The sequence below is a fragment of the Haliotis rufescens genome, unplaced genomic scaffold (assembly GCF_023055435.1).
Source record: "Haliotis rufescens isolate VD_foot unplaced genomic scaffold, xgHalRufe1.0.p SCAF_9, whole genome shotgun sequence".
NCBI classification, from domain to species: Eukaryota; Metazoa; Mollusca; class Gastropoda; order Lepetellida; family Haliotidae; genus Haliotis; species Haliotis rufescens.
In genome coordinates, this window is record NW_025964383.1 from 20316142 (window position 1) to 20330396 (window position 14255).

At 51.0% G+C, this 14255-nt stretch overlaps 2 protein-coding genes across 2 annotated transcripts; one reads left to right on the top strand and one right to left on the bottom strand.

The window, feature by feature from the left end:
* Positions 1-1504: 1504 nt before the first annotated feature.
* On the bottom strand, positions 1505-1948 carry LOC125377332 (baculoviral IAP repeat-containing protein 3-like). Its single transcript, XM_048390363.1, has one exon. The coding sequence runs from the start codon at positions 1946-1948 to the stop codon at positions 1505-1507; it is 444 nt and encodes a 147-aa protein (XP_048246320.1).
* Positions 1949-7090: 5142 nt separating this feature from the next.
* On the top strand, positions 7091-8431 carry LOC125377333. Its single transcript, XM_048390364.1, has 3 exons — positions 7091-7316; positions 7437-7602; positions 7701-8431. Exons 1-3 carry the CDS (start codon positions 7091-7093, stop codon positions 8194-8196), a joined length of 888 nt encoding a protein of 295 aa, XP_048246321.1. The 3' UTR covers positions 8197-8431.
* Positions 8432-14255: the final 5824 nt, after the last annotated feature.

A 14255-nucleotide genomic window follows, 5' to 3' on the forward strand; every position in this document is an offset into this window, starting at 1 on the left:
TTGATGCTCACGTGGTTGTGTATCCCACGGTACAAAGGCACGGGTGGACTTTCATGTCGTGTCTGACAGGACACCTACTGGTGTGCGTTAACCGACGCACGTAGGTGTCCTTGAGGATGGTCTTACAGTAGACGCACTCGAAAGTCCCATCCCGTACCCTTGTACCAAGGGCATAGACGGGCAGGCCCCCATGGCACCGGGCACATTGCCACGCTGGAGACCATGGTGGTGGTGGTGATGGTAATGTTTCTTTCCACCCGGGCAAAGGTTGTGCCACTGTAGCAATCTCTAAATCCCAGTTTTCTTTCAGGGGGTAGTTGTTGCTGGTGCTGGTGCTGTTGCTGTTGCTGTTGCTGCTACTCATCATGATGCTTTCTTTTCAATCAATTTTTACAAGTGACACTGACCCACTCGAATCCACGCTTGTTTTATAGGAGAGGCACTGACACCCTGCCTCCCGGTTGGTTCGCCAGGCCGCAGCTCCGATTGGTTCGTTCCGGGGCCTGGCCCGCACCTCGGTTTTCCAAAACGGACCGACCCCTGTGTTTCTTTTCCATAGGAAATGGATTTACCATGGGAGAGAAAGCACAACCCTGGTTCGGCCAATCAGAGCCCCGCCTGGCCCGAGCGCCGCTTCTGATTGGTCGATCACCCAGACTTCGGATTGGTCCGATTTCGATCCGGGTTTTTTTCTTCTTGGGTAGCCTTGGTATTTTTTGAGGTAGACGGTCGTCTGAATGCTAAAGGAAGGTGAACCTTCATAAGTAGACATGAACGTGGGAATGCCTACGCGATGTACGTGGTGTCACTCCCATGTCAATCGGAATGTCATGTGTGCGTGTGTGTGTGTGTGTGTGTGTGTGTGTGTATGTCTTCAAACAGACGTTGACGTTGATGCATAGAATAGCGTGTGGTCAGGCAAAACGTGGTGTTCTGTGTGTGTATTGAGTCGTGTCGTAGTGAGATGAATAGAGAAAGATCGATACACCTGCGTGACGCTTGCACGCGTCATGAACTTCGTGTCGCGATGTGAACGTCATGGTTGTACTTTGTGTGTTGTCATGCAAACGTCGTACCCTGTGCGTTTTTTCAAATTATTATTATTATTATTTAAGGATACCGAGGTGTTGACACTCGTGTAGGTCGACAGGCGTACTGTGACGCGTGTGTTCATGCACACGTGATGTTTGACGTGGTGTACTACGTGTCTCTATGGATCTATGGATCTAACTCTATTTATATCTATTTATATCTATGTATTGTATTTTAGACGTGTGCCTCCAAGAGGTCTAGGGGGAGGATGTGGGTTCTTTGTTTTGGAGGGTTGGGGTTTAGCAAAGCAAAGGAGGAAAGTTGTCTTTTGGGTGAGATGGGTGGCCCTGAAAAGGGCCGTTTTGGGGAAGAAAAACTTTTCTGCTGCTGTCCACTTGGGGGTTCCAACCAAGAAAAGAAAAACATTTGAACGGGAACTTGAACGGGAACGCAGGACACGGGAAACGTCCTCCTAGGCAGCCGGCCGTGCCACGTCATTCGTGTACCTCTGTTTCTCTTCGCAGAGATAGTGTAGTTGTAGCTGCTTCTGGTGTTTCACCAGCCCGGTTAGCTTGAGGTAATCGCAGTCTGGGGACCACTTGTGATGTGCCGCCCAAGGATCGTCGTGGGGTGCCCATTGTCTCAACCGCACCCCACATTGGAAACAGCACACACCATCGGGACCCTGAGTGTAGACAAAGCCCGCAGTCTGATACATTTGTGTGGGCCACGTCTCAAACGAAGCGAGCCTTCTTTCAAAGCGTAGATAATAGTGCGATGGTGTTTGACTGAGCAGTGACACCGCCTCCTCGGCATGACTCTTACTCCAGCATTCACGAGGTTCTGCACTATCCATCACCGCATCTTCGCCACGCGTCGTCGTCGTCGTCGTACCACTCTTCTTTGCTTCAGCCATTCTAGATTTTATCACCTCAATTTTATGTAACATACACTGACCCACTCGAATCCACGCTTGTTTTATAGGGGAAGAACCGGATCGAAACTCACTGCTTCCTGGTTGGTCCAAAAAGCAGCGCACCGATTGGTTCGTTCCGGGGCCTGGTCCGCACCTCGGTTTTCTAAAACGACCCGACCCTTGTGTTTCTTTTCCATAGGAAATGGATTTTACCATGGGAGACAAAGCACAACTCGGTTCGGGTGCTGTCTTCTGATTGGTCGTTGCTGTCTTCTGATTGGTCGGCCATCCAGGCTTCGGATTGGTCCGATTTCGATCCTGTTTTGGGGAAGGGTTGTCAACCCCTCAGACGTTCAGCACCTCTTAGAGTACAGACGTTCATCAGACACACATCGCTATCATGACGAGCAACCAAAGTACGCCCTATCGTTTGGAGAGGAAAGATATCACCCGCTCCAGACGGCTAAGAACTACTAATCATACCTATCGTTTGACTTTCAACCCAGACTACTTGGACACCGTACCACCGGAACGCGTCCCCATGGAACTGCCAGCTTTATTTGACAGGGTGATCGATGACTTTTATGAACAGATATCAGGTCAGAAGGGAGATCGTATTGGTCTAGGTATCGATCATCCCGCTTTGAACACTCCCATACGGATTCCCTTTCGACGTTTTGAAGATCTCCATGGGCTAACTATTTTGCAAGCGTTGGAAAAAGTCCAACAGTCCAACAAAGACCTGAACATCGATGCCACAATGGATGTGACCTTAGTACACGTCGCAGATCCCAACAGGCTAGGATCGAGCAGTGGTGCTCCCCGGCTGAAAAACGTGATTGGACTCGAAGCTTTTTTAACACGCAAAAAGTGCATCGTACGGATCAAGAACGAAGATCAATCCTGTTTGGCACGGGCCCTGGTGGTGGCACAGCATTATGCCCACAAGCCTCACCCTCTGACCCCAGCATGGACCGCCCAGCGAAAGAGCCTGACGAGAACGGATCGCGTCGACGTTCAAGGCATACGGGCACGGGCCTTGTTTCGAAGCCTTGGCCTGCCCGAAGGTCCCTGTCGGGGGCTGGACGACCTCGCACGCGTGGGACGGGCCTTGACCCGTCTGCATTATCAACTGAAAGTCTACAGTCAAGAGGTGGGTCAGAGACTGTTGTACAAGTGTGATGAGGCTCCACCCCACGCCACCGTGCTGCATCTCTACCATCATGATCAGCACTACGATGTCATCACTTCCATGCCCGCTTTTTATGGCTCTAACCATTATTGCGAACGCTATGACAAACGTTACGACCATCCCGAAAACCATCCCTGCACCAAGGAATACCGCTGTCCCCGCTGCTTCTACTCTAGTTATTGTGGACCCCAGGAAGAGCACGGGATCCCTTGCTTGACATGTCAAGGTTGGTTCCCCAATCCAACGTGTTACACCCGGCATCTCCAGTCACCGTCAGAGGGAAAACCCAGCGTCTGTCAATCGATTCACAGGTGCCCGAACTGTTTTCAGCTGGTCCGCTTCTTGGAGACCCCCATGGCTCACCACGCGTGCTTCGATGAAGACCATCCCTGCTTGGTGTGCCGAGAACCCATGACCCCAGATCATCGCTGTTACATGACGCCTCTCCGTGAAGAAAACGAGGAGGGGGAGAAGGGGAAGGGAGAGGAAGCGGAGAAGGAGGAGGAGGGGGAAGATGAACAACATCCCCTACGAGACCATGTTCAATACGCCTTCTACGATTTTGAATGCATGCAAGACACGGGGGAACACATTCCAAATTTGTGCGTGGTGCAACTAGGATGTGGACGATGCATCAGTGAAGTGAGCAAGAACTTGTGCGAACACTGTCCATGGAGAGAAGAAGGGTATGGTCCCAGCCATGAGATCGTGTTTCGAGGCCCCACCACGCGACATGATGTGTGTGTGTGGTTGACCACGTTGTCTGAAATACCCAAGAAGAAGCCCCACCCAGAGGAAGAGGAGGGCAACACACGCAAGGGGACGACAGGTCACCTGGGGAAAAAAAGAAAACGGGATGACACCCCCTCAAGAAAGCACGCTTCCAAACGACAGGCATCACCCCAGCAGGAGGGGGAGGAGTTGGGGGAAGAGGGGGTGGAGATGGAAGAGGGGGAAGAGGTCATGGAAGTGGAGAAAACAAAGAAGCCAAAGAACAAGAACACCTCCTGCCATACAGTCCCGAAGGAGGATCGCATTTATGTGATGGCCCATAATGCACGATCCTATGATTTACACTTAGTCCTGAAGGGTCTGTCCCCCCTCCTGGTGACACTCCCCACCAAGATTCGGCATGGCCAACAAATTTTGCAAATGACCCTGGGACGGTTATGTTTCGAAGACAGCTTAAATTTCATCCCTTACCCCCTGAAAGCCTTTCCCAAGAGCTTTGGGCTGAAAGAAATGAAGAAAGGGTACTTTCCACACTTTTTCAATACGAGAGTCAACCAGACCTACAGAGGTCGCTATCCACCAGCTGTCACGTACGATCCCGATGGCATGTCTCCCGCGGAACGCACAGCCTTCCTCCAGTGGCATACCCAAAAAGTGCAAGAAGGAGCCTTGTTCGACTTACAAGGAGAACTTTTAACCTACTGCCAAAGCGATGTGGACATTTTGAGACAGGGATGCGCCGCGTTCCGACAGAACGCCATCCACTCGGTGGGCATGGATCCCTTTGTGGAAGTGATGACAGCTGCAGCGTTCACCATCAAATCCTTCCGAAAACACGACCTGAAACCCAATACCATCGCCATTCTCCCACCTCAAGGCTACCAACCCAAGAGAAACTATTCCCAGGCCTGTATGCACTGGCTCCACTATCTGATGGAAACGGACCCCCATCTGCACCTCCAGCACGCCAGGAATGGCGGTGAAAAAGAGTTCACGTGTGGAGGGGGTCAACATCGGTACACCGTGGATGGCTACGATCCAGCGACAGGCACCGTCTACGAATTCCTGGGCTGTTTCTGGCATGGGTGCCAGGCCTGTCACAAGACCCGACGTGGAGAACCGCATCCCGTCCTGGGCTCGTCGTTGGGAGCCCGTTACACCGACACCCACTACCGCTTGAGTCTCTTGAGTCAACACCCTGAGGTGAAACGGATCGTCACCCTGTGGGAGCACGAGTTTACGAAAATGCAACGGGAGGACTCCGCTCTGCGTGCTTTCTTGCAGGGACCCCGCTGTATCCACGTCCCCGGGCCACTCAACCCTCGCGACGCCTTCTATGGAGGACGCACCAATGCCACGCGATTATGCTACGAAGCCCAAGAAGGTGAAACCATCAAGTACATCGATATTTGTTCCCTTTACCCCTACATTTGTAAGACCGGAGCGTTTCCCACGGGACACCCGACCCTTCTCCATCAACCCCCTGTGGACACGTTGTTTGAACTGAAAGGCCTGATCCAATGCCGTGTCCTACCCCCGAAACGACTTTACCATCCGCTACTGCCTTACAGATCGGGTGGCAAACTGCTCTGTCCTTTGTGCCGCACGTGTGCCGATACCCGGTCAGACTCCCCCTGCGAGCACACGGACGAAGAGAGGTCATGGGTGGGGACGTACGCCACCGTAGAACTCCAGGAAGCCATGAAGAAGTATGACTATTGGGTGCTTCAGATCTACGACGTTTGGCATTTTGACACCTTTGCACAGCATGACCCCGACACACAGCAAGTGGGACTCTTTGACACTTACATCGATCGACATTTCAAGGAGAAGCTCGAAGCCAGCGGATACCCCGAAGGATGTACGGATCACGACGCGTACATCCAGGAGATCTACGACAAAGAAGGCATTGGGTTGGACAAGGACCGCATCGAAAAAAATCCAGGACGTCGCACGATTGCCAAGATGCAACTGAATTCGCTCTGGGGCAAGTTTGGGCAACGGGTAGACTACAGTCAGAACGTGTATATGAACGATCCTGTACAGTACTTTGCCTTGTGGAGGGATGAACGCAATACCATCGAGGATGTGGTCGTTGTCAACGAACACATGGTGGAAGTGACCTATACCCAGCAGAAAGAATTCCAAACCCCTCATTCTCATTTCAACGTCGCCATCGCTGCTTGGGTCACCGCCCAAGCACGTCTCAAGCTGTACGAGACCCTTGCCCTGGTGGACCGCAGGGTGTTGTACTTTGACACGGACAGCGTCATTTACATTCATCGACCCCACGACGCGAATCCAGAGCTGGGTCATTCGTTGGGCGAGTTTACGGATGAACTGGACGGAAACACCATCAAGACGTTTGTGTCGGGAGGCCCCAAAAACTATGGCTACGAGTTAATGAACCCCAGACCCGATGGAACGCGCATGACCTGCAAAGTGCGAGGGTTCACTTTGAATTACCGAAACCAACGCCATCTCAACTTTGACACCATGAAAGGACTGATACTGGGACAACGACCTGGGAAAGAGGAGGAGAAAATCAGTTTGGATTACCCTCATCAGATCATTCGAAAAGGCCCTCGGCACGAAAACGCACTCGTGACCCGACCCACCCGAAAAGACTATCGTACCGTGTACGACAAGCGACGTCTCGTCTACGACGACATCACAGGGCTACCTGTAGACACGCTCCCCTTTGGGTACAGAGACGACTTTCACTAAAAATTTTCATGACAGCGGATCAAAACTGAATCGACATGGACCCCTACAGAAAAAAAAAACGGATCGAAATCGGACCAATCCGAAGCCTGGATGATCGACCAATCAGAGGCCGCGCTCGGGCCAGGGTGGCCTCTGATTGGTCGAACCGAGGTTGTGCTTTCTCTCTCACGCTACAAGCCTAACCCTATGGAAAAAAAACACAAGGGTCGGTCCAGTTTGGAAAACCAAGGTGAAAGTCAGGCCCCGGAACGGGCCAATCAGAAAGCAGGACCTCCGTGGCTTTTAATACGACCGACGCTCTCCGGTCATCACTTTTCACTGAACGGACCAAGCCCCACGTTGTGTTGGTTGTTGGCGTTTTATCTGGAAGAAACGCGTGTTTGGAGAGAGTACCATCAAGTGTTGACGCACCTCCGTGAAGACTTGGAAAGAAACAACAACAACAACAACAACAACGAACAGAACATCCGGACAACATCATGTCGAACAACATGTCGAAACGGTTGAATGACAAGACACGAAGCGACATGTGTGGCCAAGGAAGCAGTGGAGAGGGGAACGGTAACATGACTGCTGAACTGTGGGGTGAAGTGTACGACTTGCTGTGTTTAAAGATGAAGACCGACGACGCGTATGCCAAGTTACGTGCGAAGAGCGACAACCTGATGTGCGACCAGATACGTTCAAAGATGAGGAAGCTGACTGAACCCGAGAAAGGCACATCGAAGAATACGATCAAGAAGATCCAGAAGAAAAAGACACGGAAACCCACAGCCGTGGTGACCCCCACAGCAACGGCAACACCCCCCACCCCCACCCCCACCCCCACAGCGCCAGTCCCCACCACCACCACCACCACAGCAGCCACAGCAACCACGACTGCGGCGACAACAGACATCGACACGAGGGGGACATCCTTTTTGAAACCTGCCACACCTGCAACGCCTGCAAAAAGACGATCACGGAAGAAATTATCTCTGAAGATCTCTCCTCAAGAACAACTGTAAGTACCCTGCTCTTCTTTGTCTCAGTCATTCTTGATGTGATTCATATGCATGACCTATGCCTATCCTAAATGGACTCTGTCCTTATGATTGACAGGACCCCTGATGTCAGTTCAGCCCAGTCCGTGCTAGAACAGTGGTGGGAACAAACCCCTCGGGAGCCCACCTATTCACCGAATGCCCCTGTGACGATGGCGACGGGTGACCTCGATGATCATGAAGCGCTCAAGATGGCCACTCTCCCTTCCATGGATCTGGACACGCTTCCCCTGCTCGAGGCTTCTTGGTCACCAGCATCCCCGGAAGAGGTTCATGTCTACTCCTCAGGTACGCCCATGGTTTGCGACGATGATGATGATGACAACGTTGACCTGGATCCTTATGGAGAAGCTCAACTCACTCCCCTACAACGCGAATGTCGTGTTTGCCGACACAACAACATGTTAAGATACATCAGTTGCAACAGCGGGCAAGTGATGTGTCATGCCTGTGAGCTGGAGCTCATAGACTGTACTTGTAGTATGTTGACCTATGACAGCATAGTGACACATGATGACATGCCTATCGCATCTGAGGATCACATCTTATGGTGATCCTCCTCTTCACTCGAAGAACTTTGTCAACACGCCAGCTGCAACCGTGATCAAGTGATGTGTCATGTCTGTTTCAGGGAGGCCATAGACTGTACGTGTTGAATGGTTGGGCCTCTCACAGGTTTGAGGGAGGACCACCTCTTAGGGACTTGAAGATGGAAGAGCTTGAAGATGGAAGAGGAAAACGTTGTCGCGTTATTGTTGTTGTTGTTGTTGTGGTTGATGTAGGGACATGCAAAGCACTCCTTCCTCCATTGACTTTTCGTATTTCCATTGTATCGGGTTGTGATTGGTTTTTTCATGATTAAACAGTGATTGATTGAACTGACTCTTTGTGTCTTGATTGATCTCAACTCCAATAGAGTGCCGAACCGAGGGTAGAGGTTGAGTTGAGATGTCGTCTATGTTGTCTGTCTGTCTGTCTGTCTGTGCCTCTGTCATGTCAGTGCACACCAAAGTGAAGAAATAAAATTAAAAATAGATAAAAGAGAAAGGCCATGCTTGAAAGATCAGCTGCCTGGTGTCAGTCATTCCAGGACGCATCGATCCCCCCTACACCCCTCCCCGTGTGCCATGTCATGTCATGGATCATGTCATGGATCATGCCGTGTGTCCGTCAATCCAAACACAGGATGACGTCACGTGAGGAGATGGAGGAGGTGGAGAGTTTCATAAAAGCTAAAGTCATGACCTTCCGTTGAAGGGTGTAGGGTGGAGAGTTTCATAAAAGCTAAAGTCATGACCTTCCGTTGAAGGGTGTAGGGTGGAGAGTTTCATAAAAGCTAAAGTCATGACCTTCCGTTGAAGGGTGTAGGGTGGAGAGTTTCATAAAAGCAGGCGAACCCTCAGACCTTCTTTCAGTGAAGTCACCGTCATCATGGAGCAAAGACGTTCTATGAATGCCATGTCATCCTGCCGAGATGTCGTCACCGATTCCGAGTGGGTGTCTGAAAAGGCGAGAGAACAAGAAGCGAGAAAACGTTCACTCTTGATGGACGACACACTCTTGATGGACGACAGGTGTCGACTCGGTGACGTTCTGGAGAGACCTTTTCCTTCTTACACCTTGTGTCAACCTTCTCATCCCCACTATGATTCATTTCAAGAACGTCTGAGGTCTTTTAAAACGTGGCCTCAACAGATGACCCAGACCCCTTATGACATGGCCATGGCTGGCTATTTCTATCCAGGACGAGGGGACTGTGTGACCTGTTATTGCTGCGGTGTGGCACTCCGCCAATGGGAAGCCACAGACCAACCCTGGAAAGAACATCTGAAGCATGCCAAAGTCCCCTGCGAATACTTGTGTGTGTTTTGTCCTGATGGAGAAGTGAACGAAAAATACAGACGTTTGGTGTCCCAAGAAGCACGGAAACGAAGAGTCGAGTGTCTTGTTCACCCCAAGTGACAAAGTTTCTTTTTTTTTTCAAAGTGGTCAGACGTTCCTACCCTCGCGGTCACCCCTCCCTCGTGTTCACAAAAATCACAGGGATGTCCCCCCTCATCCTGTGACTTTTGTTTTGTGGTGTTGGTTCATGTGATCAGGGGGATTAAATTTTTTGTTAAAAACTCATAGTCGTGTTATGTTGTCTGTAGGATGAAGAAAAAACAAAACAGGATCGAAATGCACATCCCGATAAAAAACCGGATCGAAATCGGACCAATCCGAAGCCTGGGTGGTCGACCAATCAGAAGCGGCGCTCGGACCAGGCGGGGCTCTGATTGGCCGAACCGGGGTTGTGCTTTCTCTCCCATGGTAAAATCCATTTCCTATGGAAAAGAAACACAGGGGTCGGTCCGTTTTGGAAAACCGAGGTGCGGGCCGGGCCCCGGAACGAACCAATCGGGGGCGCGGCCTGGGGAACCAATCAGGAAGCAGGGTGTCAGTGCCTCTCCTATAAAAACAAAACAAGAGCGAAGCCACTCACACACACTGCATTCTATGAAACCCATCATGTCAGCTCGTTACAGTTGTTGGATGTGCCAGACCGACAGTCACAGTTACCTGTACTGCCCTGAAGTGACATGTACCGAGTGCCACACTCAAGGTCACCGTCACTATGTCTGTCCGAAGCTGAACAGTCAAGAGAAGCAGGAGAAGCAGGAGAATCAGTACCAGGGCCCCTGTTGTTACAACTGTGAAGCCCTGGGTCATTTCGCTGCAGATTGCCCAGAACCCCGTCGAAAGAAGACTCCCCATCGCCTGGACCGCTGTTACAACTGTGGAGCCCAGGGTCATTTCGCTGCAGATTGCCCAGAACCCAGTGGAAAGAAAACGTTAGCAACACCGTCCACGTCGACACCCGTGGCATCCGTGGCAACCGTGACCCCCGTGACACCCGTGACACCCGTGGCACAAGTGCTTCATCTCATCGAAGACATGCATTCCGATGTCCTCGACCTAAAAGAATGTCTCACACAACTCCGGGTAGGCATCACACCTCGTCTAGAGAAAAGAAAACGGAACAGGTCCCCCTCACGAAAACACGTTTCAAAGCGCCGACGACACCTTCCGTCCGAGGATGAGATGGAAGTAGAGGATGGAGAAGTGAGATCCTCTGAACAAAGTGACTAACGCATGGGTCATGCTGCCCCACTGTTTTTACCCGTTTCCCATCGTTTGCAGTTTTTCCAGTGTTCCAGTGTTCCTGCCGTTTCCAGTTTCCAGTTTCCAGTTTGTTTTCCAACGGCCCTTTTCAGGGCCACCCATCTCTCCCGAAAGACAGCTTTTCCTCCTTTGCTTTGACGACCCTCCCACCCCACCCCCCAACCCCCACCACACCGTGAACCCACCCCTTCTCCCCTCCCCCTCCCTCCCGCCCTTCACCACCACCACCACCACCCCACGTCTATTTCTATTTTTAGAACAACACAAGAACAACAACCCTGTCGATCTTGTTCCCCTCGTACGGGCGCTTCTCCGGGTTTTCCCCCTATCCCTCCTCCTCCCCGGAAACGGAAGCGACGCCCTCTTTCCATGCGTACTCCACCGGACACGGATGCGACGCCATCTTGCATGCGCGCGCCACCGGAAACGGAAGCGACGCCATCTTGGAGGCGCGCGCAGGTACCCATCATGCACTGCGCAGGTCACGTGACCGGAAACGGATGTGCCGCCATCTTGGTCCCAGAAATCTGAGCGGTCCCAGAAATCTGAGTGGTCCACGACCGATGCTAGTTACTACTTACACCAATTGGTTTAGGGAACTGTCCACACTTTGAAGAAACATTTTCTTTTCAGCTATTTGCTTGTTACTTTGAAGAAACATTTTCTTTTCAGCTATTTGCTTGTTTTTTAGCATTCCTTCTGGTGTCCCTGGGTTAAAACAAAGTAGTTCTGTTCTACAGTCTTTTACAGCCTGAAACAAAATGCAAATCAGCAATATAAAAAAGTCAACAGAAGATCTAATCAAATCAATCAATACGACAGTTGTCAATCAATGACAATCAATGACATAACAAAAACACTTACAATTGACAGCACGAACTTACATTTGGACCAAGTAGTGTACAGCCAGATCACCACCTCCTGTTCAACAGAAACATGGCACTCACACACTGATTATCACTGAGTATCACTTGCTTATTGTCAGAAATAAACTGTAGCATTGCTTGGAACTATCTACCACATACCGAACAGACCCGTGAAGATTCCAGGGTAGAGTAGGTCTTCAGCAACCCATAGTAGTTGTCTACATCGGCGCTGGACCCCTCGGGATTCTGGGACCAGCTCAGGATTCTGGGACCAAGATGGCGGCACATCCGTTTCCGGTCACGTGACCTGCGCAGTGCATGATGGGTACCTGCGCGCGCCTCCAAGAGGGCGGCACATCCGTTTCCGGTGGCGTGCGCATTCAAGATGGCGTCGCATCAGTGTCCGGTGGCGTACGCATTCAAGATGGCGGCACCTCCGTGTCCGGGGAGGAGGGGAAAACCCGGAGAAGCGCCCGTAAAAGGGGGAACAGGATCGACATTGAAAGAAGCGCGTCAAAAATCTTTTGTTGTTGTTGTTCTACACATAGACGTGGTGAAGGGAGGGGGGGAGGGAGGAGGTGGGGTAGGGTTCACGGTGTGTGGGAGGTTGGAGGGTCGTCAAAGCAAAGGAGGAAAGTTGTCTTTCGGGAGAGATGGGTGGCCCTGAAAAGGGCCGTTTTGATGCTTACATGCAGGTGCACGCAATGGTGCAAAGGCACGGGTGGACTTTCATCTGTGTCCTGACAGGACACCTACTGGTGTGCGTTAACCGACGCACGTAGGTGTCCTTCAGTACAGTGCCGCAGTACACGCACTTGAAAGTGCCATCCCATGCCCTTGTACCAAGAGCGTACACGGGCAGACCCCCTTGACATCTATTGCATTGCCACGGTGGAGACCATGGTGGTGGTGGTGGTGATGCTTCTTTCCACCCGGGCAAAGGTTGTGTCACTCTGGCGATCTCTAGATCCAAGTTTTCAGACTTGATGTTGTTGCTGGTGTTGTTGCTGTTGCTCATGATGATGAATCAATTTTACAAGTGACACTGACCCACTCGAATCCACTCTTGTTTTATAGGAGAGGCACTGACACCCTGCTTCCTGATTGGTTCGCCAGGCAGCAGCTTCGATTGGTTCGTTCCGCTGCCTGCCTGCACCTCGGTTTTCCAAAACGGACCGACCCTTGTGTTTCTTTTCCATAGGAAATGGATTTTACCATGGGAGAGAAAGCACAACCCCTGTTCGACCAATCAGAGCCCCGCATGGCCCGAGCGCCGCTTCTGATTGGTCGACAATCCAGGCTTCGGATTGGTCCGATTTCGATCCGTTTTTTTCTTCTTGGGTAGCCTTGGTATTTTTTAGGTAGACGGTCGTCTGAATGCTAAAGGAAGGTGGACCTTCATAGGTAGACATGAACGTGGGAATGCCTACGTGATGTACGTTGTGTCACTCCCATGCCAAACGGAATGTCATGTGTGTGTGTGTGTGTGAGTGTGTATGTCTTCAAACAGACGTTGACGTTGATGCATAGAATAGCGTGTTGTCAGGCAAAACGTGGTGTCCTGTGTGTGTGTGTGTGTGTGTGTGTGTGTGTGCGACTACAACCATGGATGTAGGATTGAGATGAATAGAGAAAGATCGATACACCTGCGTGACGTTTGCACACGTCATGGACTTCATGTCGCGATGTGAACGTCATGTACTTTGTGTGTTGCCATGCAAACGTAGTGCCCTGTGTGTGTGTGTGTTTTCAAATTATTATCATTATTATTATTTAAGGATACCGAGGTGTTGACACTCGTGTAGGTCGACAGGCGTACTGTGACACGTGTTTTCATGCACACGTGATGTTTGACGTGATGTACTACGTGTCTCTATATCTATATCTTTTTATATCTATTTATATCTATTTATTGTATTTTTAGACGTTTGCCTCCAAGAGGTCTAGGGGAGGGTGTGGGTTCTTTGTTTTGGAGGGGTGGGGGATGGCAAAGCAAAGGATGAAAGTTGTCTTTTGGGTGAGATGGGTGGCCCTGAAAAGGGCCGTTTTGGGGAAGAAAAACTTTTCTGCTGCTGTCCAAGAAGAATCACCATGCCAAAGCTTCATGACAAGACAAGGATCGTCGAAGCGGTCCAACAAAGAAAAGAAAAACATTTTAACAGGAACTTGAACGGGAACTTGAACAGGGAACTTGAACAGGAACGCAGGACACGGGAAACGTCCTCCTAGGCAGCCGGCTGTGCTACGTCATTCGTGTACCTCTGTTTCTCTTTGCAGAGATAGTGTAGTTGTAGCTGCTTCTGGTGTTTCACCAGACCGGTTAGCTTGAGGTAATCGCAGTCTGGGGACCACTTGTGATGTGCCGCCCAAGGATTGTCGTGGGGTGCCCATTGTCTCAGCCGCACCCCACATTGGAAACAGCACACACCATCGGCACCCTGAGTGTAGACAAAGCCCGCATGGGCCATCTCTTCAGCAGTCTGATACGTTTGCGTGGGCCACGCCTCAAACGAAGCGAGCCTTCTTTCAAAGCGTAGATAATAGTGCGATGGCGTTTGACTGAGCAGTGCCACCGCATCCTCGGC